General features: G+C 42.0%; 2 protein-coding genes across 6 annotated transcripts in view; both read left to right on the top strand.

Moving 5' to 3' along the window:
- The window catches only part of runx1 (RUNX family transcription factor 1), a 47,034-nt gene extending 26,736 nt beyond the window's left edge, over positions 1–20,298 (top strand). Inside the window, exons 1-14 of one of the 4 annotated variants that reach the window (XM_058085896.1) lie at positions 2,634–3,196; positions 3,327–3,400; positions 3,502–3,578; positions 3,707–3,783; positions 3,912–3,988; positions 13,008–13,212; positions 13,294–13,394; positions 15,378–15,520; positions 15,602–15,712; positions 16,758–16,914; positions 17,217–17,321; positions 18,656–18,892; positions 19,156–19,302; positions 19,369–20,298. In XM_058085896.1, the coding sequence (XP_057941879.1) occupies positions 13,205–13,212; positions 13,294–13,394; positions 15,378–15,520; positions 15,602–15,712; positions 16,758–16,914; positions 17,217–17,321; positions 18,656–18,892; positions 19,156–19,302; positions 19,369–19,901 (1,542 nt within the window). In that variant the 5' untranslated portion in view covers positions 2,634–3,196; positions 3,327–3,400; positions 3,502–3,578; ... (1 more) ...; positions 3,912–3,988; positions 13,008–13,204 and the 3' untranslated portion in view covers positions 19,902–20,298. Of the gene's footprint in view, positions 1–2,633; positions 3,197–3,326; positions 3,401–3,501; positions 3,579–3,706; positions 3,784–3,911; positions 3,989–13,007; positions 13,213–13,293; positions 13,395–14,343; positions 14,624–15,377; positions 15,521–15,601; positions 15,713–16,757; positions 16,915–17,216; positions 17,322–18,655; positions 18,893–19,155; positions 19,303–19,368 lie in introns of those variants that run through there. The other 3 variants (XM_058085895.1, XM_058085897.1, XM_058085898.1) reach the window with 3 other exon arrangements.
- A 16-nt stretch (positions 20,299–20,314) lies between these two features.
- On the top strand, positions 20,315–24,903 carry LOC131137667 (protein downstream neighbor of son homolog). 2 transcript variants are annotated; one of them, XM_058085885.1, is made up of 10 exons: positions 20,315–20,824; positions 20,904–21,095; positions 22,155–22,333; positions 22,412–22,487; positions 22,549–22,651; positions 22,713–22,878; positions 22,945–23,140; positions 24,190–24,259; positions 24,326–24,456; positions 24,523–24,903. In XM_058085885.1, exons 1-10 carry the CDS (start codon positions 20,399–20,401, stop codon positions 24,661–24,663), a joined length of 1,680 nt encoding a protein of 559 aa, XP_057941868.1. In that variant the 5' UTR covers positions 20,315–20,398; the 3' UTR covers positions 24,664–24,903. The 2 variants fall into 2 exon arrangements, with proteins under 2 accessions (XP_057941868.1, XP_057941867.1); XM_058085884.1 differs by having other exon boundaries at positions 24,326–24,903.
- The last annotated feature ends 787 nt before the right edge of the window (positions 24,904–25,690 follow it).

Genomic DNA, 25,690 nt, shown 5'->3' with positions numbered 1-25,690 from the left:
TTATGGGAATAAAAATCATCATATTGTGGAATAAAGTCATCATATTAAGGAAATAAAGTCATCATATTATGGAATAAAGTCGTCATATTATGGAAATAAAGTCATCATGTTATGGGAATAAGTTAATATTCCAAGAAAATTGGTGAAGATGATTTGAGAGTAAAATGTAAAAAAAATATGAGGGAGGTACGAGTTTGGTGAATATGGGTGAAAAAACAAGGAAAGAGTGAATCATTCCGAGTAATATTTCCCGCGTTGTGACGAAGCAGATCTGCACTTGTTAGCATCCTTTCATGTTTGGCTAGGCGGCCCTGGGCGGCCCTGGCTGTGTTCTTCTGGCTTCACCATAAAAAGCCATGTTGTGTCAGATATCAGGATAAATCAATAGGCGTCTTGTCGCCATGAAAGAAGAAGTTTGATGACTATCTGAAAAGCGCCGCGTCCAGTAGTTACCTTCCCATGTGGATCCTGTTTCAGACGCTCCGAGACGAGAAAAGAGTCTCGTACGTCTTGTCGGTGGTAGAGTGAAACCCGGGTGGCACCAAACGTGGGATCAATGGGCCGAGACCGGCAGCGCCGGAGCAGATAAGGTTGCACGTTTGAACCCGACGGACAGAAACTCAGCATGTCTGCTCGATATATTTGATTGCTCCTGAAGCGCTCATGGAGGAAAAACAACACAGCAGAGTTTATTTGAGGGATGCGGGACGTGCAGGAGACATGATGATGGACAAACACGCAAACTTGTGTGTTATTTATCGTCGCCGTCTCGGCCTCGTATAACTGTCACGCCACACAATGGCCGCAAAAACACTCACTGGATCTCCTCTGTGACTTATTTTCTTCTTCCTGTGAGCCCCAGAGCAGTAAAGGATGTCAGATTGGGAGCTCAGCACTTCCTGGCTGCTTTTAACACCTAGCATCACAGTGCTAAGTGTTTATATACTGAGTGTCTAGCTACTGAAGTGTCTAAAAATGCTAACATGCTAACGCCAAGCATCATTGTGGTAAGCTAGATATCACTATGATGCTAGGTGTTAGCATCTCAATATTAGCATAGCAGCATTTTTACCCATTTTCATAGCGAGACACTTGTATAAATAAATTGCCACTATAATGCAATGTGTTAGCATGCTAACAACAGCAATCTAAATATGTAGATAAAATAAATGTGGCGCTCATTATATTACGACATTTTTCACAATTTCATAATTTGATTTTATTCTCATAAAATGATTGCTTTTCTATTTTTGCTGGTTGTTTTTTGTGAAGTGATATTTAATAATATAAAAACGTCAAAGGTCCGCCAATTTGGACATCCCTGCTTTAGGCTTTACAAAGCATTACAAATATTGGCATTGTCTTGAGGCTTGGCATCACTAAATATTTGTGCTGATACGCTGGATGATGTATGACACACACACACACACACACACACACATACACACACAGACCACAATGGGGTATGAGGTCCACGGTGTTGACTGCCAGGACTCGTATGGGATGTGGCTTGCCGCAACGTTGGCTTCACACAAAGCAAGCAAACAATGCGGTCTCTCACCCCCTCACCACCACCACCACCCCCCCACATGAAGACCGGGGCAGTACTGCCCCTCCTCTTGTCAGACTTGACGTAGAAAATGCGGACAGGAAGACGGTTGAAACATCTGTTACGTACGCAATCCCTCTGTTCGTTCTAGTCAGCATCACTAATCGGTCTATGGAAGGACGGCAGCGACAAGCACCATCTACAGGTGCCTCAGCATTTGACGCATCTTTGTGTCTTATTGTTGGATTAGCAAGATTCATATTTCATATAATTAACTCTAGACAACTCAAGATACTCTCTATACTAATATTTGCGCTGCTTGGAGGGAGCTGGGGGGGGGGCGAACCTGTCCAGGATTTGTTGGATACAACTAATATTTGAATAAAACTAAGAACAAAAAATGTAAAATTTAATAATTAAAAATAAAATGCAATCCGAAAAAAATTATACAAAATTTAATAAATAAAAATAAAATAATAAATTACAACCAAAATAAGTAAAACATTTAAACTTTTTCGGTTTTAATTAATTATTTTATTTTTACAATACAAAAATAATAAAATGTTTGCTATTTTCAATGACTTTGAGGAATTTAAATGTTATATTTAATTTAAAGGGTTTGCCTGGGTAAAAAAATAAATAAAATAAAATAAAATAAATAAAATCACATACAACCAAAAAACTTAAAGTATTCAAAATAAATAAAATAAAATAAAATACAATTCATAACAACATCAATAAAAAAAATTAAAACTAAAAATAATAATCATTCATTTTCAACCGCTTATCCTCACCGGGTTCACAAGCATAATCATCATCATCATCATAAATTAAATGTCTGAAATAAAGTTTACACATGTAAATAAATCTGATAAAAATAAATAAAGTACTAAATAAAACGTAATACAACCAACATTTTTTTTAAAAGCTAAAAATAAAAAGCCATCAAATGTATTACTTATTCATTATTGCTTTGACAAAAACAAAACACAAAATAATTTCCTTTGGGTGTGGCGTTCCAATCCACACAACTACAATCCGATATGGCCGCCACCTGCCGCCCCGCCCGGCTTCTCTTACTTGTAATTACACCCCGCCACCAGGTAGCGTGGCCATCTTGTCCGCAGATTGCACGCCTTCGCCTGCAAATTACTGGCTTGTTTTGCTAGCGACAGACGGCGGGAGGCGTGTCCACGCCGAATGTGCGGCACGAGCGGAAGGTTGCACTTTACCGCCAACGTATCCAGGTGTGGGGGTCATGTGGGGTCATTCTCTGCTTTTAGCAGCTTGGCGACTGAACAAACGATGAGGTTGCAGCATACCTGGCAACCCTTCAGGCTCATACTATATTTCGTCAATACATTCACAGACAACAAGCTACACAAGCTAGCTAGCTTTTTTAGCCTTAACCCATAAGAAGCCATAGTGTGTCCCCAAATGGCTGCATGTTACCTAAGCTAGCTCATTTCCAAACACTTACTTTCAGCCATGAAAGCTGGTCTTAGATCCATTTAACAAGAATATTGCTTCAATTGTGTGTCAACCACTACAATTCAACTCAGCAAACAAGCTATAAGCTAGCCAGCTTTAACAGACTTACCCCATGAGAAGCCATGTTGTGTCCCCATAATGGCAGTGTGTCAACAGGTAAGCTAGCTCATTTCCTAAAGCTTATTTTTATGCCATGAGCGCGAATATAAGATCTTGTCATGCTGTAATGCTGTCAGATGTTACTTAATTCAACTGTTCTTACGATATGTTTTCAATGAATTTGTAGTAAACAAGCTACACGAGCTAGCTGGCTTTTACAAGAAGCCATGGTGTGTCTCCAAAATGGCAGTGTGTCAGCAGGTAAGCTCATATTAGATCCATGTAACACCTGTAACGGTTAGATAGGGTGTCAAATATTACTATTCACTTATTGTTACTATATTTTTTCCATGAATTCATAGGCAACAAGCTACAAAAACTAGCAGCCTTAACCCATAAGAAGCTACGGTGTGTCCCCAAAATGGCAGTGTATCAGCAGGTAAGCTAGCTCATTTTCTAAAGCCATGAAAGCTCATATTAGATCCATGTAACACCTGTAATAGTTTGATAGGCTGTCAAATATTACCATTCACTTATTGTTACTATATTTTTTCCATGAATTCACAGGCAACAAGCTACAAAAACTAGCAGCCTTAACCCATAAGAAGCTACGGTGTGTCCCTAAAATGGCAGTGTATTAGCAGGTAAGCTAGCTCATTTTCTAAAGCCATGAAAGCTCATATTAGATCCATGTAACACCTGTAATAGTTTGATAGGGTGTCAAATATTACTATTCACTTATTGTTACTATATTTTTTCCATGAATTCATAGGCAACAAGCTACACAAACTAGCAGCCATAACCCATAAGAAGCTACGGTGTGTCCCCAAAATGGCAGTGTATCAGCAGGTAAGCTAGCTCATTGCCTAAAGCTTATTTTATGACATGAAAGCATAACTATAATACTTGAATGGGGCAGCAAATGATACAATTCTATTCTTTTTCTTCCATGAATTCATAGACAACACGCTAGGAAATGCTAGTAAGCGCTAAAATAAATGATGATGCTAATAAGACACTCAGTAAATGTGAGAGTTTGAATGAATATACTTCTGACTGTGGACATAAGGACATAAGGACCCCCCCAAAAGAGAAATAGTGTGTGTGTGCTTGTTGCCTAAGGCTGTTTGCGACGTCCACTTAGCATGCGTTAAATAATCTTGTTCGCTAACATGTCGTTCCATTCTTAGCGGCACGCTAATTGTCCAATTACGTGCCAAATCCCCGGCGCCATAAAGTGCCCCTGTGAGGTCGTAAGGGCAAAGCGCGTCGTCAAATATCAAGATGTTTGGCTCCATTTAGTCGTCACGTCGTAATCACACGTCGTCAGTCGTTATCTCCAACAGGCGGGTCGTATTTGCTGACGGCAGCGCTCAGAAAAACACCATAAACAACACTTTGGCGGGGGTTACATGACGTGAATTATTTATATTATTCAAACTCATACTTTATTATTACTTTAAAAATATTTTTAAGTTATTTTTTATTTTGTGGTGTTATTCTTTTAAAATATTTTTTTTTATTGTAAATGATACTCATTTGTAGAAATAATGTCACTTCTGCATCTTTCCTCCATGCGGCCCGAAACAAAAACAGCAACACAGAGCCGGCCCGCCCGCATGCACACAGCCGGCACACGCTTGAAAAGCTCCTGGGACCAATTATTCCACTTGCCGACACCCCAAAGTAACTGACGGATACTGTAAACGCACCTCATTAGCCCCGGGTGCCGTCATCTTGGCTCCTGAATGATGCTATTAGTTTAGCGTCACGCACCCTGCGTCCGTTTGCACCGCTTCAACTTTCAAAGGACGTCCACCCCTACGCCTCTCTGGGGGAGGACAACCCCACCCCCACACCCCACCCTCACGGTCGTGGAGAGCTGTGAGTGTTTGAGTGATTGCTTAGGGATCACATACATGATATAGGATACATGATATATGATAGTAAATCAAATTTAAAAAATAATAATAATTTACCTGAAAGTAAAAAATTTAATGTAAAAGTATTTGAGTCATTCATTTTCTACCGCTTATCCTCACAAGGGTCGTGGAGGTGCTGGAGCCTATCCCAGCTGTCTTTGGGCAAGAGGCGGGGTACACCCTGGACTGGTGGCCAGCCAATCACAGGGCACATATAGACAAACAACCATTCACACTCACATTCATACCTATGGACAATTTGGAGTCGCCAATTAACCTAGCATGTTTTTAGAATGTGGGAGGAAACCGGAGTACCCGGAGAAAACCCACGCATGCACGGGGAGAACATGCAAACTCCATGCAGAGATGGCCGAGGGTGGGATTGAACTCGGGTCTCCTTACTGTGAGGCCTGCGCACTAACCACTTGTGCGCTATACAATTTTTAATCATTTACAAAAATGCTACATTCATTTTTTTAATTATTGTTTTGGTAAATAAAGTTTAATAAAAGTTCAATTAAAGTAAAAAAATGTAAAAATTTTTAAAAATCACTTTTTTTAAAAGTTTTTAAATTTTCATTTAAAATATTTGAAAAAATGCTTTACTAATGTTTTTAATAAGTGAAATCAAATATTACATGCAAAATTTTAACTATTTAAAACATGTTTTTCATTGAATTAAATTAAATTTGCCCAGGAAGAAACATAGATTTTTTTTTTAATTACAGTTTTTGAAATACAATTTAGTATTTATAAATTGTAAAAAAAATTATGTGGCCAGGTAAAAAAAAAAAAAGAGTTTCTGAAATGCAAATTTTTAATAATTTACAAAAATACTTTTTTGTAATTATTGTCTTGGTAAATAAAATGAAAGAAATGTAAAATGTAAAGAAATGTACAAATAAATTAATTAATATAAAAAAAATAATAATAAAAGAGAGAGAGAGTTTTCTTAAAGGGACAGGACCCCCCCTCCCCATCCATGTCAACCTGTGACCTCAGAGGGCCGACTATTTCTTGCCGTTGCGCCCGCACCTTGTCCGGTGGAGGAGCGGAGACCCGGTCGCGGTCTCCGAGTCTGGAATGTGAGCGTCTGGCCGTGGTTCACTTCTGACCTCAGCGGAAAGCATCCCATTCCCCTCCAGGCCGCCCACGTTGCTTCTGGTTGTTGATGTTTTAGCAGCTGCACGGATGCACACAGAGTGACGCGACGGCCGCGTATTCCCGCGTTTGATGTCGTGGGAGCCCGGCGGGGGGGCAGAGCCGAGGGAACTGGGGCGGGGGAGCTTTTTCAGCACCGCAGGAAGATCAATAGCACTCTGGTGCTAATGTCTTATGCTAATTCTGCTGCAAAAAGGCTACTTTTGCTCTGCGTCCTTACCATGAAGGCATCTTCCGGTAGAAGAAGAACTTGGTGTCCAGGAAGTTGCAGCTGGGGAGGGGTCGGCACCCGGTGAGCACTCCCAGCCAAAATGTCAACTAAAATGTCTAAATTATTTCATAAAATTCAATCAAAGAAATACATTTACGGTTTAAATTATTATTATAAAATTGTGACTTTTTTCTTTGCTAGAGTACAATTTTTTCTATTTTTGCTGTATTTTTAAAAATTTTATTGTGATATTTGGGCTTTATTCAAACTTTTTCCTCCAACTTATTTGACCATAAATTTTCACAATATTCCAACTTTATTATTATTATAAAATTGCAAAAAAATGTTTGCCAGAGTACAACTTTTCTTGTGAAATTTTTTTATTTTTGTTGGTTTAAAAAAACAAATTCTTAGAATTTAATTTCCTTGTGATATTCAGGTTTTATTCTTATAATATTATAATGTTTCTTACAAAAATTATAATATAATAAAATAATAAAATAATAATAAAATAATAATAAAATAATAATAAAATAATAATAAAATAATAATAATAATATAATAAAATAATAAAATAATAAAAATAACTAAAATAGAATTATATTTCCTCATCATATTACCAAATTGTTTACGTTATAATTTTTTCTCGTTAGAAAATGATGTTTCTTTGAAATATTTGGACTTTATTCTCATAAAATGTCATAAAAAGACTTTAGTGATTGTTTTTTTTTCCCGGATTTTTCCCATGTTTGCTTTCCCGTTGCAAACATGGCAGCCGTCCATCATGGTCATCGTGAGATAGAATTTGGGCGATCGGCGTTCGTGGCGGTGACCGGTCCAACCACAGCTGCTCGGGAGAAGACATCTTGTGGCTTTTGTGTTCAAGCCTCACAGGAACGTCCACCCCCCCCCCCCCGGGTTATCAAATAACCTGCACTGAAAACACAGTCTTTCTTTTTGCGGAACGAATGAATCCCGACCACAGCGGGAAGGATTGTGAAGCAGCGTGCGGTTAAGCCACTGGTGGTTTTTTTCCTCAGCCCCCCCCCCCCCCCCCCCCTCCCGACTGGATTCAAGCCAGCGCTTCAAACATTGGAGTGTACAACATAGCGTGGATTTCAGTGTACTCTATATCTCCCACGTCATCCGTCGGTGTTGATTTGCGGCCTTCCCGAGTCCTCGTAGGTCAAAGCCGGTGCTTTTCTCTGATGAATTTACATCCCAGCCGGCATTGTTGCTGTTCCCTGCCCGGTCGCGCCGTAGCGCTTGTGGTTATCTGGGGGCTCCACCTGCTGTGTGCGTGTGTTATCAGGGGGGGGCATCGCACAACAGAGGAAACTCAACAGGTCTGTTTGCGCTTGATGGATGCCAACTTGCCGTTAGCACATCATAACTCAGTTTTAAAGGCAGGGCTCTTTATGGGCTCCCAGGCGCTCCCGGCAGGTGAGAAGTCCCGCTTCCTTTTCCCTGGCATTTCACCAACTTGTACAGCACCGCATGGAATGGCGCACACCCACCACTTTGCCGAGGTCTGGAACGTTGGTGTAGGGTTAGGATTAGGACCCTCATCCTAACTGGTTCGTGTTAGGGTTAGGATTAAGATTAGGGCCCCAACCCTAACCTTTTAGTGTTAGGGTTAGGATTAGGGCCCCAACCCTAACCTGTTAGTGTTAGCGTTAGGATTGGGATTAGGGCCCCAACCCTAACCTGTTAGTGTTAGGGTTAGGATTGGGGATTAGGACCCCAACCCTAACCTGTTAGTGTTAGGATTGGGATTAGGACTAGGGCCCCAACCCTAACATGTTAGTGTTAGGGTTAGGATTGGGAATAGGGCCCCAACCTTAACCTGTTAGTGTTAGGATTAGGATTAGGATTAGGGCCCCAACCCTAACCTGTTAGTGTTAGGGTTAGGATTGGGATTAGGGCCCCAACCCTAACCTGTTAGTGTTAGGGTTAGGATTGGGATTAGGGCCCCAACCCTAACCTGTTAGTGTTAGGGTTAGGATTAGGACCCCAACCCTAACCTGTTAGTGTTAGGGTTAGGATTGGGATTAGGGCCCCGACCTTAACCTGTTAGTGTTAGGATTAGGATTAGGGCCCCAACCCTAACCTGTTAGGGTTAGGATTGGGATTTGGGCCCCAACCTTAACCTGTTAGTGTTAGGATTAGGATTAGGATTAGGATTAGGGCCCCAACCCTAACCTGTTAGTGTTAGTGAGAAATGCGGAATGAGTAGGAATTCTTAGGATCAAAGTCAGTTTGACTTATGGAAAAAGTGGAATATTGTTGAGTTATGTTTGGAAAATGTGGAATTTAGTGAAAACCATGAATTCTGACAGCATCCGGAATGGGTTTAGTCGCGTGGATCGGAGACCAAGTTGCAGGAATGGACTTGTACCGGCGACCCCCCCGCCCGTCACCGCGTGTTCTCTTCCCGGCTGACTTCAACTCTGTCAAAGTTTTGTACCGCCGCCGGCAGAAACCGCCGACAGCGAAGAGCCATCTGACGATCGATGGAGCCCGTGATCACCCGAAGCTCTCCGGATGTTCTTAATGGCCCGAATGGCGGCTCGCCGCTCTGCAAAGTCGTCCGTGCGAGGCCGCCCGAGTCCCATCGGTGCTGTGGTTAGCAAAGAAGTCATGCGGCGAGTCGCCTCACCCTTTTCCTCGCTCATCCTCACCCGATGCGCCTCGGCTGCACCCCATTTGTCCCCACTTTGTGGTTGGGAAGTCTTGTCTTCACGTGTGCGTGTGGGCCCCCTCCCATTAGCATCCTTCTATTCCGTATTGTAAATTCCAAACATTGACTGCGCCTTTTCATTTATTCATCGGCTCGTTTGGGATTTGCAGCGTCCCGACGCATCCGATTGGCTCCTTGGTACGGGTCCTTCCGCTTTAATGACTCGCCCGCCTTACATACAATCTTCTCAGGTACTTAGCATGCAAAGACGCAGCGCGTGTAGGGCGCCATCATCGGCCCACAATCGCCCCAGGCCGTGAATGGATAATGTGCCGTCCAAAATCTGTCGTCCATTTTCATCAAAGCCTCAGTGTCATTGTCCGAAAAACATTCCCTACATTTACCTTTGGACAACAATTCCAATTTCCGCTTTTTGTACATTTCCCACCTTATGTACCATCAACTTTATTCCCATCGTACGACCACTTTATTCCCATAATAGTACCACTTTATTCCCATCGTACGACCACTTTATTCCCATCATACGGCCACTTTATTCCCATCATACGACCACTTTATTCCCATCGTACGACCACTTTATTCCCATCATACGACCACTTTATTCCCATCATACGACCACTTTATTCCCATCAGACGATTACTTTATTCCCATCACACGATTACTTTATTCCCTTCACACGACCACTTTATTCCCATCATACGACCACTTTATTCCCATCGTACGACCACTTTATTCCCATCGTACTACCACTTTATTCCCATCATACTACAACTTTATTCCCATCATACTACAACTTTATTCCCATAATATGATGACTTTATCCCCATCATACTACCACTTTATTCCCATCGTACTACCACTTTATTCCCGTCACACGACCACTTTATTCCCATCATATGACCACTTTAATCCCATCATACTGCCACTTTATTCCCATCATACTACAACTTTATTCCCATCGTACTACCACTTTATTCCCATCGTGCTACCACATTATTCCCATAATAGTACAACTTTATTCCTATCATACTTCCACTTTAATCTCATCATACTACCACTTTATTCCTATAATACTACAACTTTATTCCCATAATAGTACCACTTTATTCCCATCATATGATGACTTTCTTCCCAAGCTAATTTTCCCAAAATGACAACATGATATTGTTTAAATATTGCTATTATTAAATATGCCAACTTTGTGCCCCTAACATGAGGTTACTTTATGTCAAGTCAAGATGATATGACGACATCCCCTGATCTGAACCCCCAACCAGACAAGGAAAAACTCAAAATCCATTTGGGAAAGAAGGGACCGCAGATGGGTGGATTCCCCCTTCCTGGATGTCCAGGCTGCAATGGATGTCGAGAGGCCAACATCTGACACAATGAAGTATAAACAGAGACCAATAGAAAATAGCCTAGCCTAATATAATAGTCCACTTCCTAGATGTAGTCCCATCAGGAGGGGTTGGTCAGCCGCGGTTCTTGGGATGATCATCAGCCAAAACGCGGCCCTCTGCTGCAGCACCTCCAAGAGGTGGACCACGTCAGATGTGGTCCAGTTGAGTCATGGCAAGTTCCAAAGTTCCAAATGATAAAGTGTAAAAAAAAAAGTCCGATTTCTTATTCTTGTAAAATGCTGACTTTTTTTGTGACATTATAACTTTTTCCACCCAATATTTGGACTTTATTCTGGTCAAAATGACTTCATATTTCTCCATCTTGGCTGGTGTGTGTGTGTGTGTGTGTGTGTGTGTGTGTGTGTGTTTGCGTGTCTTGAAGCGTTCCCGGGTCCTAATGCACCTGCTCAGCCATTCAAACTGCACTAAACACCGCCGGAGGCTCCTTCATCGCCCCGCATCAATCTCTTCCCAGCGCCCCCGGTGTCACTCCACACGTGTGCTCTCACTTTGGACCCCCCCCCATCACCCCCCCCCCACACACACACACACAGCCAGTCCGCCTCCGTCTCATTCCTACCTTCCGCTGGCCAAAGCGCCGCCCGTGTTCTTGATGGAAGCGCTATCCCGCCATCCCTCCTTGCCCGTCCTTCATCTCCTGTGGCAGAAAATCAATGTTGAGTTTAGCGAGACGGAGGCGCGAGTCTGGCTGAATAATTCAGTCAACACACATACACACACACACACACACACACACAGCCAAAGGACGTCCTTTTGCATATTTCAAGTCCTTTCCCTGCCAAAGTTGCAGCGATGGAGTGAGTGATAGGAGAAGGTGAAAGGCCAACTTCTTCCTCAAAGGAGACTAAAAGACTTCATGGCTGCCAAAGTTGCTGAACTTCTCTCATTTCAAATAGTACCATTTTTTTCACGTTTTTTAAAATAATTTTTCTTTTGTAAAAATGACTGATTTTTCATCATTTTAGTTGGATTTTGAAAATTAATTTATAAACAGTTTTTTAATTGTAGTTTTCTTTTTAAATCTTATGGGATTTTATTTTATACTATTAAATAACAATACTACTACTATTAATAGTAATACTATTTTTTATTTATTATTTATTTATTATTTATATTATTATTATTATTTATTATTGAATATTACTATTTTAAAATGCTATATTTTCTTACTTTTTGGAATGTATTTATATGTATTTAAAATTTGCATTGAAAGCACTCCTTTTATGCTACATAGATTGTCAATATTTTTAAAAACAAGAATCGGGTGCACATATTTACATTTTTTACATTTATTTTCAAATATTACTGCTTTTAAATTATTTTATTTGAAACTTTAAAAGTTTTTATTTGTTTAAAGTTTGTATTTGCATTAATTTCTTTGTAAATATTACAGTTTTAAATTATTTGTTTGTTTAGAATGAATATGTAAATATTTACATTGATATTTAAGTAGATATACGTAGCCCCAATGTTAATAAGTGTGTATCGTCATCAAGCTGTGTGTGTGTGTGTGTGTGTGTGTCACTTGCGGCTCCTGCTAACCGATATGTCAGAAAATCAATTAATTACTTTTAAGCGGCAGTTAACTGCATCCGCACAATACACCCCATGAATTATAGACAAGGTGTGTGTGTGTGTGTGTGTGTGTGTGTGCACGCGCGCGCTTACTTTGACTGTATGTGTGTGTGAAGTGGTAATAGGCGACACGTGTGTCGCCGCTCGGGTTTGCTTGTATAGAAAAAAGCAGTCGAACGAGACGAGACCAGTGCAGCACCACGGACAGCTCCACAAAGCTGCACATAGTCCGTACACATGGAAGGGTAGAACTTATTCTGAAAATACTCAAATATACTCTTCCTTATTGTTGACTTATTTTGGAATATTCTAGCACACCTCACATGAAAAAATGTTCTCTTAAAAGTAATGTCAAGTCCAATAAAAAAAAGAGTAAATCAACCAAAACACATGAATGAATAATTACGGCTATATAAAAAATATAAAATAATATAAAAATAAAAAAAAAGTTATAAAATTCCTGCCAAAAATGTTCAAAAATGAAAATAAGTAAATAAATATTAAGAATATTTATTTGAGATTCATCCAGTCATAAATAAATAATAAAAACATAAAAAAACACATGAATAAATCATTACATTGAAATAAATAAATGAATCATTTTAATGTAAAATCTTAAATGAATAGAATAAAATAATCACAAATAAACTAACATAATTATAATAAAGAATTAATTAATCATTCATGAATAAAAATGAAATAATATAAATCAATAAATAAATAATTTAATTTAAATAAACACATCATTCTAAAAAATGTAAAAAAAAAATAATACAGTCGGTTACAAAAATGTATCATTTTTTTAACTAATAAAAGAATTTGATGGTTTCCGGTCTTCTTGTGAAGAAACCCCCATTCTGCTTTGTACAAAAGCCCGGTCCTCCCCGGGAGGCGTTAGAGAAAAGGTCTCCGGTCCTGAGCAGACATCCCAAGTGGCGAGGAGGAGCGGGGAGAAGAAATCAGCGGCCGGCGCCCGAGGGCAAAGTGGACGCGTGTCCCCCGTGGCGGTGAGCTTCAGACCCCTTCAAACTTCAGCTTGACCGGATTCCCTTTTGCTGGAGGGGGGGGGCATGGGGAGGTGAGTATAAAAACAGCTTGCTCGCGTTCCTCCGAGTGCACATGAATCTGAGTTTTGGTGATTTTTGGATATCGCCGGCAGGACTGGCGTTGAGGATCCCGGCATGAACGCGGGGGCTTTCTCTGGTTCTTGGGCCATGCTCTTGATGAGGAAAGGCCCCACAGGAAGCAGCCAGCTCTTTGGTAAAGCGCCATCTTTTTCTATACACTCTCTGAAAATGAAAAGTTTTTTTTCCCTTTTTTTAACATGAATTTCTTTCATATGTAAGATATATTGTTTTATAGATTGATAAAGGAAGAATGAATTCTATCTAAATGAATGAAATCTTTAATTTCTGGCTTTTCCTTTGTGGTATTATCGGGAAAGTGAAATATAAATATTTCCGTGTGCGGGTCAGACAAGAAAGGAGGCGTTTGCATTTTTCATCATTCCCCCTTTGGCCACGCCGCTTTGCAGGAGGCAGACTGGCGTCTTCTCAAAACTCTTCCGACAGCAGCTTGAAGTCGATCAAATGTTCATAAATATATAACTTTTTTCAGATGGAACAGTTTTTGAAGTCAAACAAAACTAAATAAATGTGTTAATTTTAAAGAAATTATGCTCTAATAATGTTAATAATACTTAATAAATACTTCAATTTCAAGGACATTTGAATAAAGTCCAACTATTCCAACATTAGCATGTCAAAAATATACATTAAGAAGGAAAAACATTACCTTCCATCTTTATTGTGGCTTGAAGACATGGTTTCGATCCTTTACTGACCCCTATGGGTTATCACCGGTATTGCTCAGTTTTAACTTCAAGCGAGCGGCACACTTCCCGTCATTTAGCTCACCTTTTACCCTCATTGCATTGTATATAACTTATTATAAGTGTGGATACACTTGGATATAGTATAATTAAATATTATTGCGTCGTTTTTTTGTTGTTTGGGCAAGAAAAGTGCAAGTTTGCTTCACTTTACTCGGACGGATCTCGACCTGACTGGTTAACATCACCCCGTTGCCCCCGCCCCCTCAGGCCAATCAGCTTGCCCGATGGTCGCCTTCAGCCAATCAGGTTCCGAGTGAGCTGTAATGCACTGATGACAGGCCGGTCAAAGCTAGCCCGCTGCCAGTCTGAATTGGCATTAAACGGAAACACACACGCGCGCGTGCGCTGCCGTGTTTTCAACACTTGGTCGTGTCGGAAAGGTCTTTTTTTCATCTTTTTTTGGGGGGTGAGAATGTTGCCACACTTCGGGACGGAGCTTTGAGGACTTTTAATTCACTCGAAACAAAAGCAAGTGTTGGGAGTCTACGGTTGTTTCTGTTTGTTTTTTTCAATTAACTCGAAGAATTTGCCCTTCCGCCGGAAGTTTGTTGTCGACGAGGCGCACAAATGGTCTTTCTGTGGGACGCCAAATACGGTACATCATCATTTTAATGGATATTTATGTCCTTCAAGGTGACGTCATGTTCGGTTATTGTTATTATCCTAATTGATACCAAGCAATTTCATCATTATCAATCAAATCAGGTCATATTATTCTCTTTGCTGTCGTACATAAATAATATTTTATCATAATAATAATTTAAATAATTTGCTGTAGTAATAATGTCAGAATTAAGCTAAAAATTAAATACATTAACTCTAATATAAATATTTATTATTATATTTCTTAAGACATAAATTGCAAATATGTAAAAAAAACTGTTATTTAAAAATGAAGTTAATAAATGGAGTGTTATATATATTTATTATATTTATTTATCGGGCATCCTCTGTCATAAAATGTCAATTTTATGTATGAATATATTTTTAATTTAAATGGGTCAAAAATGTCATGGCATAAATGCTAAATATGTGCTGTGCCATAAAAGTTAACAAAAATATTAATTGTAATATTAAATTTTTATCGTTGTTTTGGTAAAAATTCACATTTTCCGTATGTGTGTGTGTGTGTGTGTGTGTGTGTGTCCAGCGCGTCCGGACAAATAATATACATCCTGCAAATAGTAGGGAGAGAATGAATAAAATGATGAATGTAATATTTCTGGTCTAATAAGAAAGTATGCTAACATGAAGAACTCCTGCCATAAATACGTAAATATGATTTAGCATGAATGCTAGCTGTGGTATTTTTGCCTGAAGTATCTGAAAAAAAGAAATGTCTCCTCCAGACCCCTCCCTCGGCCGGCGCTACACCCCCCCTTCCACCGTGCCGGCGTCCGGGGGAAAGATGGCCGAGGCCCTCGGCGCCCGGGAGGCGGAGGGCGGGGGGGCGTCCCTGGTGGGCAAGCTGCGTCTGACCAACCACGACACGGTAGGCTGGGAGGTCCGGCACGGAGGCCGAGGCGCCGTGTGTTTCTCCGAGGCTTCACGTCAACCCTTTCCTTCTGGCCAGGTCATGGTGGAGCACCCAGGCGACTTGGTGAAGACCGACAGCCCCAACTTCCTGTGCTCCGTGCTGCCCACCCACTGGAGGTGCAACAAAACACTGCCTGTTGCCTTCAAGGTCAGAAAGCCTTGGCACTATCTCTTTGGTCAACAAGTAGATCCTTGGCACCATCCGATGAATGAGCAGATCCTTGGCACTATCTCTTTGGTCAACGAGTAGATCCTTGGCACCATCCGATGAACGAGTAGATTCTTGGCACTATCTCTTTGGTGAACGAGTAGATCCTTGGCACTATCTCTTTGGTCAACAAGTAGATCCTTGGCACTATCTGAAGAACGAGTAGATCCTTGGCACTATCTCTTTGGTCAACGAGTAGATCCTTGGCACTATCTCTTTGGTCAACGGGTAGATCCTTGGCACTATTTGAAGAACAAATAGATCCTTGGCACTATCTGAAGAACAAATAGATCCTTGGCACTATCTGATGAACAAGTAGATCCTTGGCACTATCTGATGAACGAGTAGATCCTTGGCACTATCTGATGAATGAGTAGATTCTTGGCACTATCTCTTTGGTGAACGAGTTGATCCTTGGCACTGTTTGATGAACGAGATGATCCTTGGCACTGTTTAATGAACGAGTAGATCCTTGGCACTATCTCTTTGGTCAACGGGTAGATCCTTGGCACTATTTGAAGAACAAATAGATCCTTGGCACTATCTGAAGAACAAATAGATCCTTGGCACTATCTGATGAACGAGTAGATCCTTGGCACTATCTGATGAACGAGTAGATCCTTGGCACTATCTGATGAATGGGTAGATTCTTGGCACTATCTCTTTGGTGAACGAGTTGATCCTTGGCACTGTTTAATGAACAAGTAGATCCTTGGCACTGTTTGATGAACGAGTAGGTCCCTGGCACTGTTTGATGAACGTGTAGATCCTTGGCAATATCTCTTTGTTGAACGAGTAGATCCTTGGCAATATCTCTTTGTTGAATGAGTAGATCTCTTTGTTCAATGAGTAGATCCTTGGCACTGTGGCTTTGTTAAATGTTCTATTATTTCTGACTTTATGGACTAAATAGCATGTACATGTTTTTAAACAATGATTGTGTGACATACGCATGGAAAGTCTTTGACACATCAGCGTCTTTCAGGTGGTGGCACTGGGCGAGGTCCCTGAAGGCACCATGGTGACGGTGATGGCGGGAAATGACGAGAACTACTCGGCCGAGCTTCGCAACGCCACGGCAGCCGTGAAAAACCAAGTGGCCCGATTCAACGACCTGCGCTTCGTCGGGCGCAGCGGCCGGGGTGTGTGCGCACACACACACACACACACACACACACACACACATACACACACATAGACACACACGCAGAGGAGGAAGTGCACGTGAATAAAGATCAGTATTCAAAGCAACTTCCTCATGGACGCCAACCTCCTTCCTCTCTCTGCTGCGACCGTTACGCTCAGCCCTAAAGTACATGCTACATACAGTACATATAAGGTAGTACTCGTACTACTAGTAGTAGTATTTTGTGGTGATTTGGAGTGCATGAGAAAGCGGAAGAGGAGAAGCTGGTGTGATGTTGTCTCTCTGTCCTCCTGGCAGGGAAGAGTTTCACCCTCACCATCACCGTCTTCACCAACCCCCCCCAGGTGGCCACCTACCAGAGGGCCATCAAAATCACCGTGGACGGTCCCAGGGAGCCCCGACGTGAGTGGAACACACTAAACTGCAAACATGGAAACGTCAGCAGTCCTTCGGGAACGTGAAGAAAATTTTACCAGCTTGAAACATTAAAGACAAACAAAACAAAATCTTATGGGAATAAAGTCACAATATAATGGGAATAAAGTCATCATATTATGGTAGTAAAGTCACAATATTATGGGAATAAAATCACAATATTATGGGAACAAAGTCACAATATTATGGGAATAAATTCACAATATTATGGAAATAAAGTCACAATATTATGGTAATAAAGTGATCATTTTATTGGAATAAATTCACAATATTATGAAAATAAAGTCACAATATTATGGTGATAAAGTCATCATATTATTTTAATAAAGTCACAATATTATGGAAATAAAGTCACAATATTATGGTAATAAAGTCACAGTGTTATGGAAATAAAGTCACAATATCATGGTAATAAAGTCAAAATATTATGGGAATAAAATCACAATATTATGGGAATAAAGTCACAATATTATGGCAATAAAGTCATCATATTATGGGAATAAATTCACAATATTATGGAAATAAAGTCACAATATTATGGGAATAAAGTCATTATATTGCGGTAATAAATTCACAATATTATGGGACTAATGTCATCATATTATGGTAAAGTTACAATATTATTGGAATAAAGTCACAATATTATGGGAATAAAGTCACAATATTATGGGAATAAAGTCACAATATTATGGGAATAAAGTCATCATATTATGGGAATAAAGTCATCATATTATGGTAATAAAGTTACAATATTATGGGAATAAATTCACAATATTATGGTAATAAAGTCACAGTATTATGGAAATAAAGTCACAATATTATGGGAATAAAGTCACAATATTATGGTAATAAAGTTACAATATTATGGGAATAAATTCACAATATTATGGTAATAAAGTCACAGTATTATGGAAATAAAGTCACAATATTATGGAAATAAAGTCACAATGTTATGGAAATAAAGTCACAATATTATGGGAATAAAGTCATCATATTTAAGTAAAAATATGCAAAAAGAAACAGCAGCTGTAACTGTAGAACAATAAAGTCCAAATATGAAGGGAAAAAAGGGAAAAATTATCATTTAGCAAGAATAAAGTAGTAATATTATGAGGAAATTGTTAGTAGCATGAAGTTGAAATCAGTCGTAATATTCTGAGAAAGAAGCAAAAAGAGGGTTTGGATTCTTTTTGGAAAAAAAGGTTGGTCATAAATTCTCAGGTAGGCTAACACAAACAAGGAAGTGTGTGTGTGTGTAAAAGAGGAAGCGGCCATAAGTCCCATACGCCCCCCCCCTTTAGGTCACCGCCAAAAGATGGAGGACATGAAGCCGGGGTCCTTGGCTTTCTCCGAGAGGCTGACGGAGCTGGAGCAGCTGAGGCGGAGCTCCGTGAGAGTCACACCCCCCCACCCTCATCATCATCACCATCATCATCATGCCCATCATCAGCATCATCATCATCATCATCAGGCCTCCGCCGCCAACACACGCCAGTCAGCCGCCTTCTCCAGCCCCGCCCACACGCAGGTGTCTGCTGGTAAGAACATCCCATCTATTTCTGCTTTTTTTTATTTGTATTATTTATTATTTTTACTTTTTTTTAATTTTATTTGAAGTATAGAATTGTTAGTCTTATCTTCATATTTCAAATAATTGATTTCATGTTCATTCATTTTTATCATTTGAATATTTTTATTCTATTTTTATGATATATTTAAAATATTGTATTATAATTTTGATTGATTTGCAGTTTGATTAAAATTATTTTGTAAAAGGTTTTTTATTGGCTGTCTCTGTCAGATGCTCGCCCGATGCAGTCGTCGCCATCTTGGTCCTACGACCAATCGTATCCCTACCTGGCCCAGATAGCCACGCCCAGCGTCCACTCAGCCAATCCCCTTTCACCAACTCGCTCGTCGCTTGGTGAGCTGTCCTCGCGTCTAACAGGTAACACGCCCACGCACGCACGCAAACATCTCGAAGGAGGAAATGTAAGACCCGATTCCCGTTCAGGTTCAGAGCTGACGTTCGGCGACCCGAGGATGACCTTGGAGCGCCCTTTCACCTCTCTGCCCTCTTTGCCGGACGCACGTTTCTCCGACCCGCGCGTCCACTACCCCCCCACGGCGGCCGCCTTCACCTACACGCCCCCCCACAACCCCGTCTCCAACGGCGCTCTGGGCATCACCATGGCGACGGCCATGGCGACCACGCCCAGCGGCCGCTACCACACCTACCTGCCTCCGCCGTACCCGTCCAACGCGCCGCACCAGCCGCAGAACCGACCCTTTCAGTCCACCTCGCCGTACCACGTGTACTACTCGGCTGCCGCCGGCTCCTACCAGTTCTCCATGATGGCGGGGGGAGGCGGGGACTCACGCTCCCCGCCGCCGAGGATCCTGCCGCCGTGCACCAACGCTTCCACCGGCTCGCCTCTGCTGCACCCGTCTCTGCCCAATCCCAGCGAGGGCGTGGAGGTGGAGTCCAGCCACAGCAGCTCGCCGGCCAACATGGCCGCCGCCGAGGCCGTCTGGAGGCCGTACTGACTGACCTGGACCTTTTCATCGACGAAACCAGGAGGAAACAATACAAAATAAAAGGCAGGACAGCAAGTATAAAATTAAAAAAAGTTAAATATTAAGGTGTGACAGCCTGTTCGTGTACCCCTCCCACCCACTTCTATCTATTTTTGTCATAATGACGTCATGACGCTGCCTGCTAACATGGCGTCCACCTGTCACCTGGGAATGTTGAAATACAATAAACGGTGTTTTCGTCGCTGGTTTGGTTGTTTTGCTGGTGAAACTGTGACATCTAGCGGTGGAACTTCAACACTGCATTGTCGCAGCACTTGGGACGCTTGGGCCCTTCTACTCCACTCCAGTCCAGCAGGTGGCGGTAATGCACTAACGGCTAGTCTGCCAACCGCCAAAAAATAACAGAAGAAGACAAAAGCGGAAGAAGAAGAGGCGGCAAATTTGGAAGGTACAGACCTGTGGTTTGTTGACGTCTTGTCGTACAGTTTCGGTCATATATCGACAAAATGTCGGAAGAGTGCGGCTATTCTCCCAGCTTCAAGCGGCCTTCGGAAACCATGCGCATGCGAAGGAAAAGATCCCGCAGCGAAGCTTTCCCCAGCCCGGGCGGTGGTCACGACGGCAGCGGTACAGGACAAACAAGCCCGTCGCCGCCTTCGTGTCCGTCCCTCCGTCCCTTCGCACCCGGTCCGCTTGTCGGCAAGCTGAGCCGCTCCGCCGGCGCGGCGAAACGCAGGAACCCGTTCGCCAACATCGAGAACAGATTCGGTCTCACCCGCGACGACGGGAAAGATGACAAGATGGAGTCGACGGCGGAGGGAGTTTCGACCGCCAAAGCAGAAGATGCGGACGTACCGACGTCTTCTCCCGAGTCTTCCCTTCAGTCTTCCCCTGGTTCCGAAGGGGGGGACGTCCAGACGCCATTGTTGAAGGTATAGTTGACAAAAACATGAACATTTCTAGCAAAGTTGAGCGAATGGTCAGAGTTTGACTCCTCCTCCCTGCCCCTAGACCGTGGCTCCTGAACCCGCAACGCCCTCCCTCTGCACGGAATACCCGATCGACTGGAGCCTGAAGACCCGCCTGCTCTTCTCGTCCTCGCTGACCTTGGCTTGGACGGAGCATCCAAAAGCTCAGGAAGAAGCGTTGGGGCTGAGCCAGCACTGCAGGACACACTTCACCACCGTACCACACTGCCTGCAGGTACCCAAGTCATCACGCCTAAAAAAAAATACTATTTTAGAAATATTACTACACAGTTAGTACTAGTACATCTTCAGGACAATTTGGTTAAAAAGGAGTACACTCCAGCAGCCCAATGTATGTCTTGTAGTACACTCCAGCAGCCCAATGTATGCCCTATAGTACACTCCAGCAGCCCAGTGTATGCCCTATAGTACACTCCAGCAGCCCAATACATATATGCCTTGTAGTACACTCCAGCAGCCCAATGTATGCCCTGTAGTACACTCCAGCAGCCCAATGTATGCCCTATAGTACACTCCAGCAGCACAATGTATGCCCTATAGTACACTCCAGCAGCCCATGTATGCCCTGTAGTACACTCCAGCAGCCCAATACATATATGCCCTGTAGTACACTCCAGCAGCCCAATGTATGCGCTATAGTACACTCCAGCAGCACAATGTATGCCCTGTAGTACACTCCAGCAGCCCAGTGTATGCACTGTAGTACACTCCAGCAGCCCAATACATATATGCCCTGTAGTACACTCCAGCAGCCCAGTGTATGCCCTGTAGTACACTCCAGCAGCCCAGTGTATGCCCTGTAGTACACTCCAGCAGTCCAGTGTATGCACTGTAGTACACTCCAGCAGCCCAGTGTATGCCCTATAGTACACTCCAGCAGCCCAATATTTGCCCTGTAGTACACTCCAGCAGCCCAATGTATGCGCTATAGTACACTCCAGCAGCCCAATGTATGCGCTATAGTACACTCCAGCAGCCCAATGTATGCCCTGTAGTATACTCCAGCAGCCCAATGTATGCCCTGTAGTACACTCCATCAGCCCAATATATGCACTGTAGTACACTCCAGCAGCCCAATGTATGCGCTATAGTACACTCCAGCAGCCCAGTGTATGCCCTGTAGTACACTCCAGCAGCCCAATGTATGCCCTGTAGTACACTCCAGCAGCCCAATGTATGCCCTGTAGTACACCCCAGCAGCCCAATATATATCTTATAGTAGACTCCAGCAGCCCAGTGTATGCCCTATAGTACCCTCCTCCTCGTCTTCCAGGATGCGAGGTCGTGCGTGGATCTGCGTTGCGCCTTCCAGCAGAGTCTGATCTACTGGCAGCACCCCAGCCTGCCGTGGGTGCCGCTCTTCCCCAGGATGGACGCTGAGCGGAGGTTCGCGGGCACCAGCGCCCCCTGGGCGCACGATGCGGCGCTGCAGCAGAGCCTGATGAGCGAATGGTGAGGTGACGCCGGGGCCCGTCGGGTGAGGTGGCGCCTCCGTGAATGAGGAATGATTTGTGGCGTGCGTGGGCGCAGGTCGGCCGCTCTGTCGTCGCTGTACGGGCTCCTGAAGGCCAGGCTGTGTCCGTACTTCTACGTGTGCGCGCATCAGGTACCGCTTACTTCCTGTTCCACCGATCCCACGCACGCTAGCTAGCGTTCCTCGCTGTCAGTTCACAGTGTTGTTCAGGGCGGCCGGCGTGGGAGGTTCCAGCGGCGTCACCGCCACGATGTCCCCCACGAGCAGAGGCCTCCGAGACGCCATGGAGGCTGAAGGTGAGATGTGGCCCACGCCCGTTTTCCTGCTTCCTGTGCTCATCGGCTTTTGGTCTGTCAGGCATCCGCTTCACGTTGCCTCTGATGGAGGAAAGGAGGAAGTGCGGAGAGCCGCGGGACGAGGATGACGACGAAGACGACGACGACTGCGGCGGCGGCCTGTCCTGGCTGGAGGAAATCGGAGTACGGGACAAGATCAGGAAGCCAGACGGCGTCTCCGTTCAACTGTGTGTGTCCCCCGCCGCGCCCCATTCCGTGTCCACCTTTCATCCCTAACGCTTGTCATCCAACAGCAAAGAGGGCCGGGCGGCCATTGTGGACCACAAGCCGGAGTCGGCGGCATGCGTGGAAGGAGCGCACACCTTCACGCTCATCAACTTCCTCATCAACTCCAAGGGCGTGGTCGCCACGGCCGGCTCACAGGCGGGACTTCCTCCCACGCTGCTGGCCCCCCTCGCCTTCAGGGGTGCCGCCTTGCACACGCTCAAGGTACGCCACCGTTCTTCTCACGGTCCCGCCTTAAGGGGGGCTTCTCTTGCACTTAAGATGGCGCTCTCAAATATGTAGCCTTCCCCTGCTTGCTTTTATTCTCACTCTGGAGAGGAGATTTAGCCAACATTAGCCGGCGTTTCAACCGGTTTCAACCGGTTTAGGTCGGGAGGTCCGCAGAGTTAATACTTCCCCATAGGAACGTTGCTTCTTCTCCTCATGACGGCATTTCATTCATCGTATGTATCCGCCATCAACTCGGCTTCATCATTTATATAAGTCATTTTCTTATATAAGTAAAATATTGCCCAGCATGAAATCAATTATTTGAAATATGAAGATAAGACTAACAATTCTTGAATACTTCAAATAAAATAAAAAAAAGTAAAAAAAATAAATAAATATGAGCCCTAGTTCTCACCAATTTTTTGAATTTTTGGGGGGGAAATTTTACGGCTTAAGTCTCCAAATTTTTTTGTCCTCATAAGTTTGACTTTTAAAAATATTTCGACAACTTACAAATTTATTTCCATAAATTTATTACTTATTTTACAACTTAATTTTCGTAAAAGGGCGACTTTATTCTTGGAAATTTCTGACTTTTCAAAAATGTTCATCAATTTGACTTTTTCATCTTTAAAATGACAACTTGAAAATATTGCCAATTTTCAAAATTTGGGGATAAATTTACGGCTTTTCTCGTAAATGTTACTTTTTTTAAATTGAGGACATATAATTTTTTCTTGTCAACTTAGATTATTAATTAATTAGTTAATTGGTGTACATTTTATTTTATTCTCAAACTGGACTTTTTTCCCCTTGTAAATGTACTTTTTGTTCTCATTAATTGCAGACTTTAGTAAACAAATTTTTACCGTAAATTAATGACTTTATTCCTGTAAATTTGACTTCAAATGTTCTTGTCCATTAACAAATTTATTTTGTAATTTTAAGACTTCATTCTCGTAATATGATATTTTTTCCCAGTAAATTTGGGACTTGATCCTGGTAGGATTGATGTAGTCTGCTCTCTCCTTCCTTCCTTGGAGGCGCGTTGTGTGAACGTGAAGAGCCAGGTTGGTTCCACCTACCAGAACGTCAGCAGTCTCGAGATAGCAGGTAACCCAGCAGTCATTGAACGCAGCGTGGGACGATAGTTGAGGCTTTTTTGTGGTCACCCCGAAGGACCCATCCTGCCGTCCTCCCTCCACGCCATCACCACTTTGCTGGGACCCGCCCAGAAAGGGAACTTTTCGGCTACGCTCTACACTCACACGCCGACGGCCGTCCTCAACGTCCACGATCCCCGGCAACAGGTAGAACCATCCCTGGAACGTTGTTCGAGTACAACACGTTTACCTTTTCACATGGGATCCATGCAGTGCGAAAGCGGCTCGGCGGACCTGTCCCAATGCGGCCTCCATCCCGCCTCCGTCAGGCAGCTGCAGCGACCGTCTGGCCTGGGAAAGTCGGCGCTCACGCAGATCACCATGAAGGACTACAGCTACGCCTGGAAGAACTGATCCTGGTGCTGCTTTTTCCTCCTATTTTCTACACATTGTGTTCTTTGGTCTTACTTTTTTATAATTATGCACATTATAGCATATTAATAAATATTTTCCTTTTAATGCAGAGGTCTTCAAATGACCTCAAACTAGGACCACATTTTACAGTATTTTAGTCAAATATTTCAGTGACTTATTTTTGTATTTTCTAAATTCTATGAATGAATGAATATACATTTATGTATTTAAAACTTTATTTCATTTAAAAACTATTAAATATTTTTTCAAATCTGTTACTGCATTTGTAAAAAAATATATAAAAAAATAATTTATTCTTGTTGCATTTTTAAAAATATATGAACCATTTTAAAAAGTATATTCACTAGTTGTAATATTTACTGCATTTAAATTACAAAATACGTACATAATTTTCAAACAATTTTTCATAATTTGATTTTTAAAATATCGTTTGCATACAAAATACATTTATATTGTTGAATTAATTTTGTAATTGTTTTTGATTTTTGAAATGTTTACTCCATAAAAAATATATAAACCATTATTCATTTTTAAAATTTTTAATTTATTTAATTGCATTTACAAATGTATTTTTTTAAACAATTTTCAATTTTTTTTTACATTTTTAAATAAATTTTTGCATAATGCATACATGAAAATGAAACATGAAAAGTACAGTAAATACCATATTTCATTTCGACATGGCACAGCAAAAGGTGGGCTAGAATAGAAGCATATTGTTTTCAATGACTTGATTTATGTGTATTATTATTATTATTATTATGAAGAAATCTGTATTTTCATATTTGCGGGGCTCCCTGCACTCATAATGGTGAGGGAAGCAGAAAAGATGCGTTTAACAATAGATTTTTATTTCTTATGTCACTTTAAAAGCTTAACATTTCACTTGAAAATCTGCAATGATCAGACATTTACATACACACGCATATATATATATATATATATATATATATATATATATATATATATATATATATATATATATATATATATATATATATATATA

Source organism: Doryrhamphus excisus, chromosome 10 (assembly GCF_030265055.1).
Source record: "Doryrhamphus excisus isolate RoL2022-K1 chromosome 10, RoL_Dexc_1.0, whole genome shotgun sequence".
In the NCBI taxonomy this organism is placed as follows: domain Eukaryota; kingdom Metazoa; phylum Chordata; class Actinopteri; order Syngnathiformes; family Syngnathidae; genus Doryrhamphus; species Doryrhamphus excisus.
Note: the sequence above shows the minus strand (reverse complement) of the source record. Positions and strands in the feature narration are given on the sequence as shown.

What these genes read in the sequence shown, in the direction of transcription:
- LOC131137667 (XM_058085884.1), top strand. Translation starts at nt 20,399, where the DNA reads ATGTCGGAAGAGTGCGGCTATTCTCCCAGCTTCAAGCGGCCTTCGGAA. An exon ending in CAGAGCCTGATGAGCGAATG is followed by an intron (nt 22,334 to 22,411) that starts GTGAGGTGACGC and finishes GCGTGGGCGCAG; the next exon opens with GTCGGCCGCTCTGTCGTCGC. An exon ending in CAGCAGTCTCGAGATAGCAG is followed by an intron (nt 24,260 to 24,325) that starts GTAACCCAGCAG and finishes GTCACCCCGAAG; the next exon opens with GACCCATCCTGCCGTCCTCC.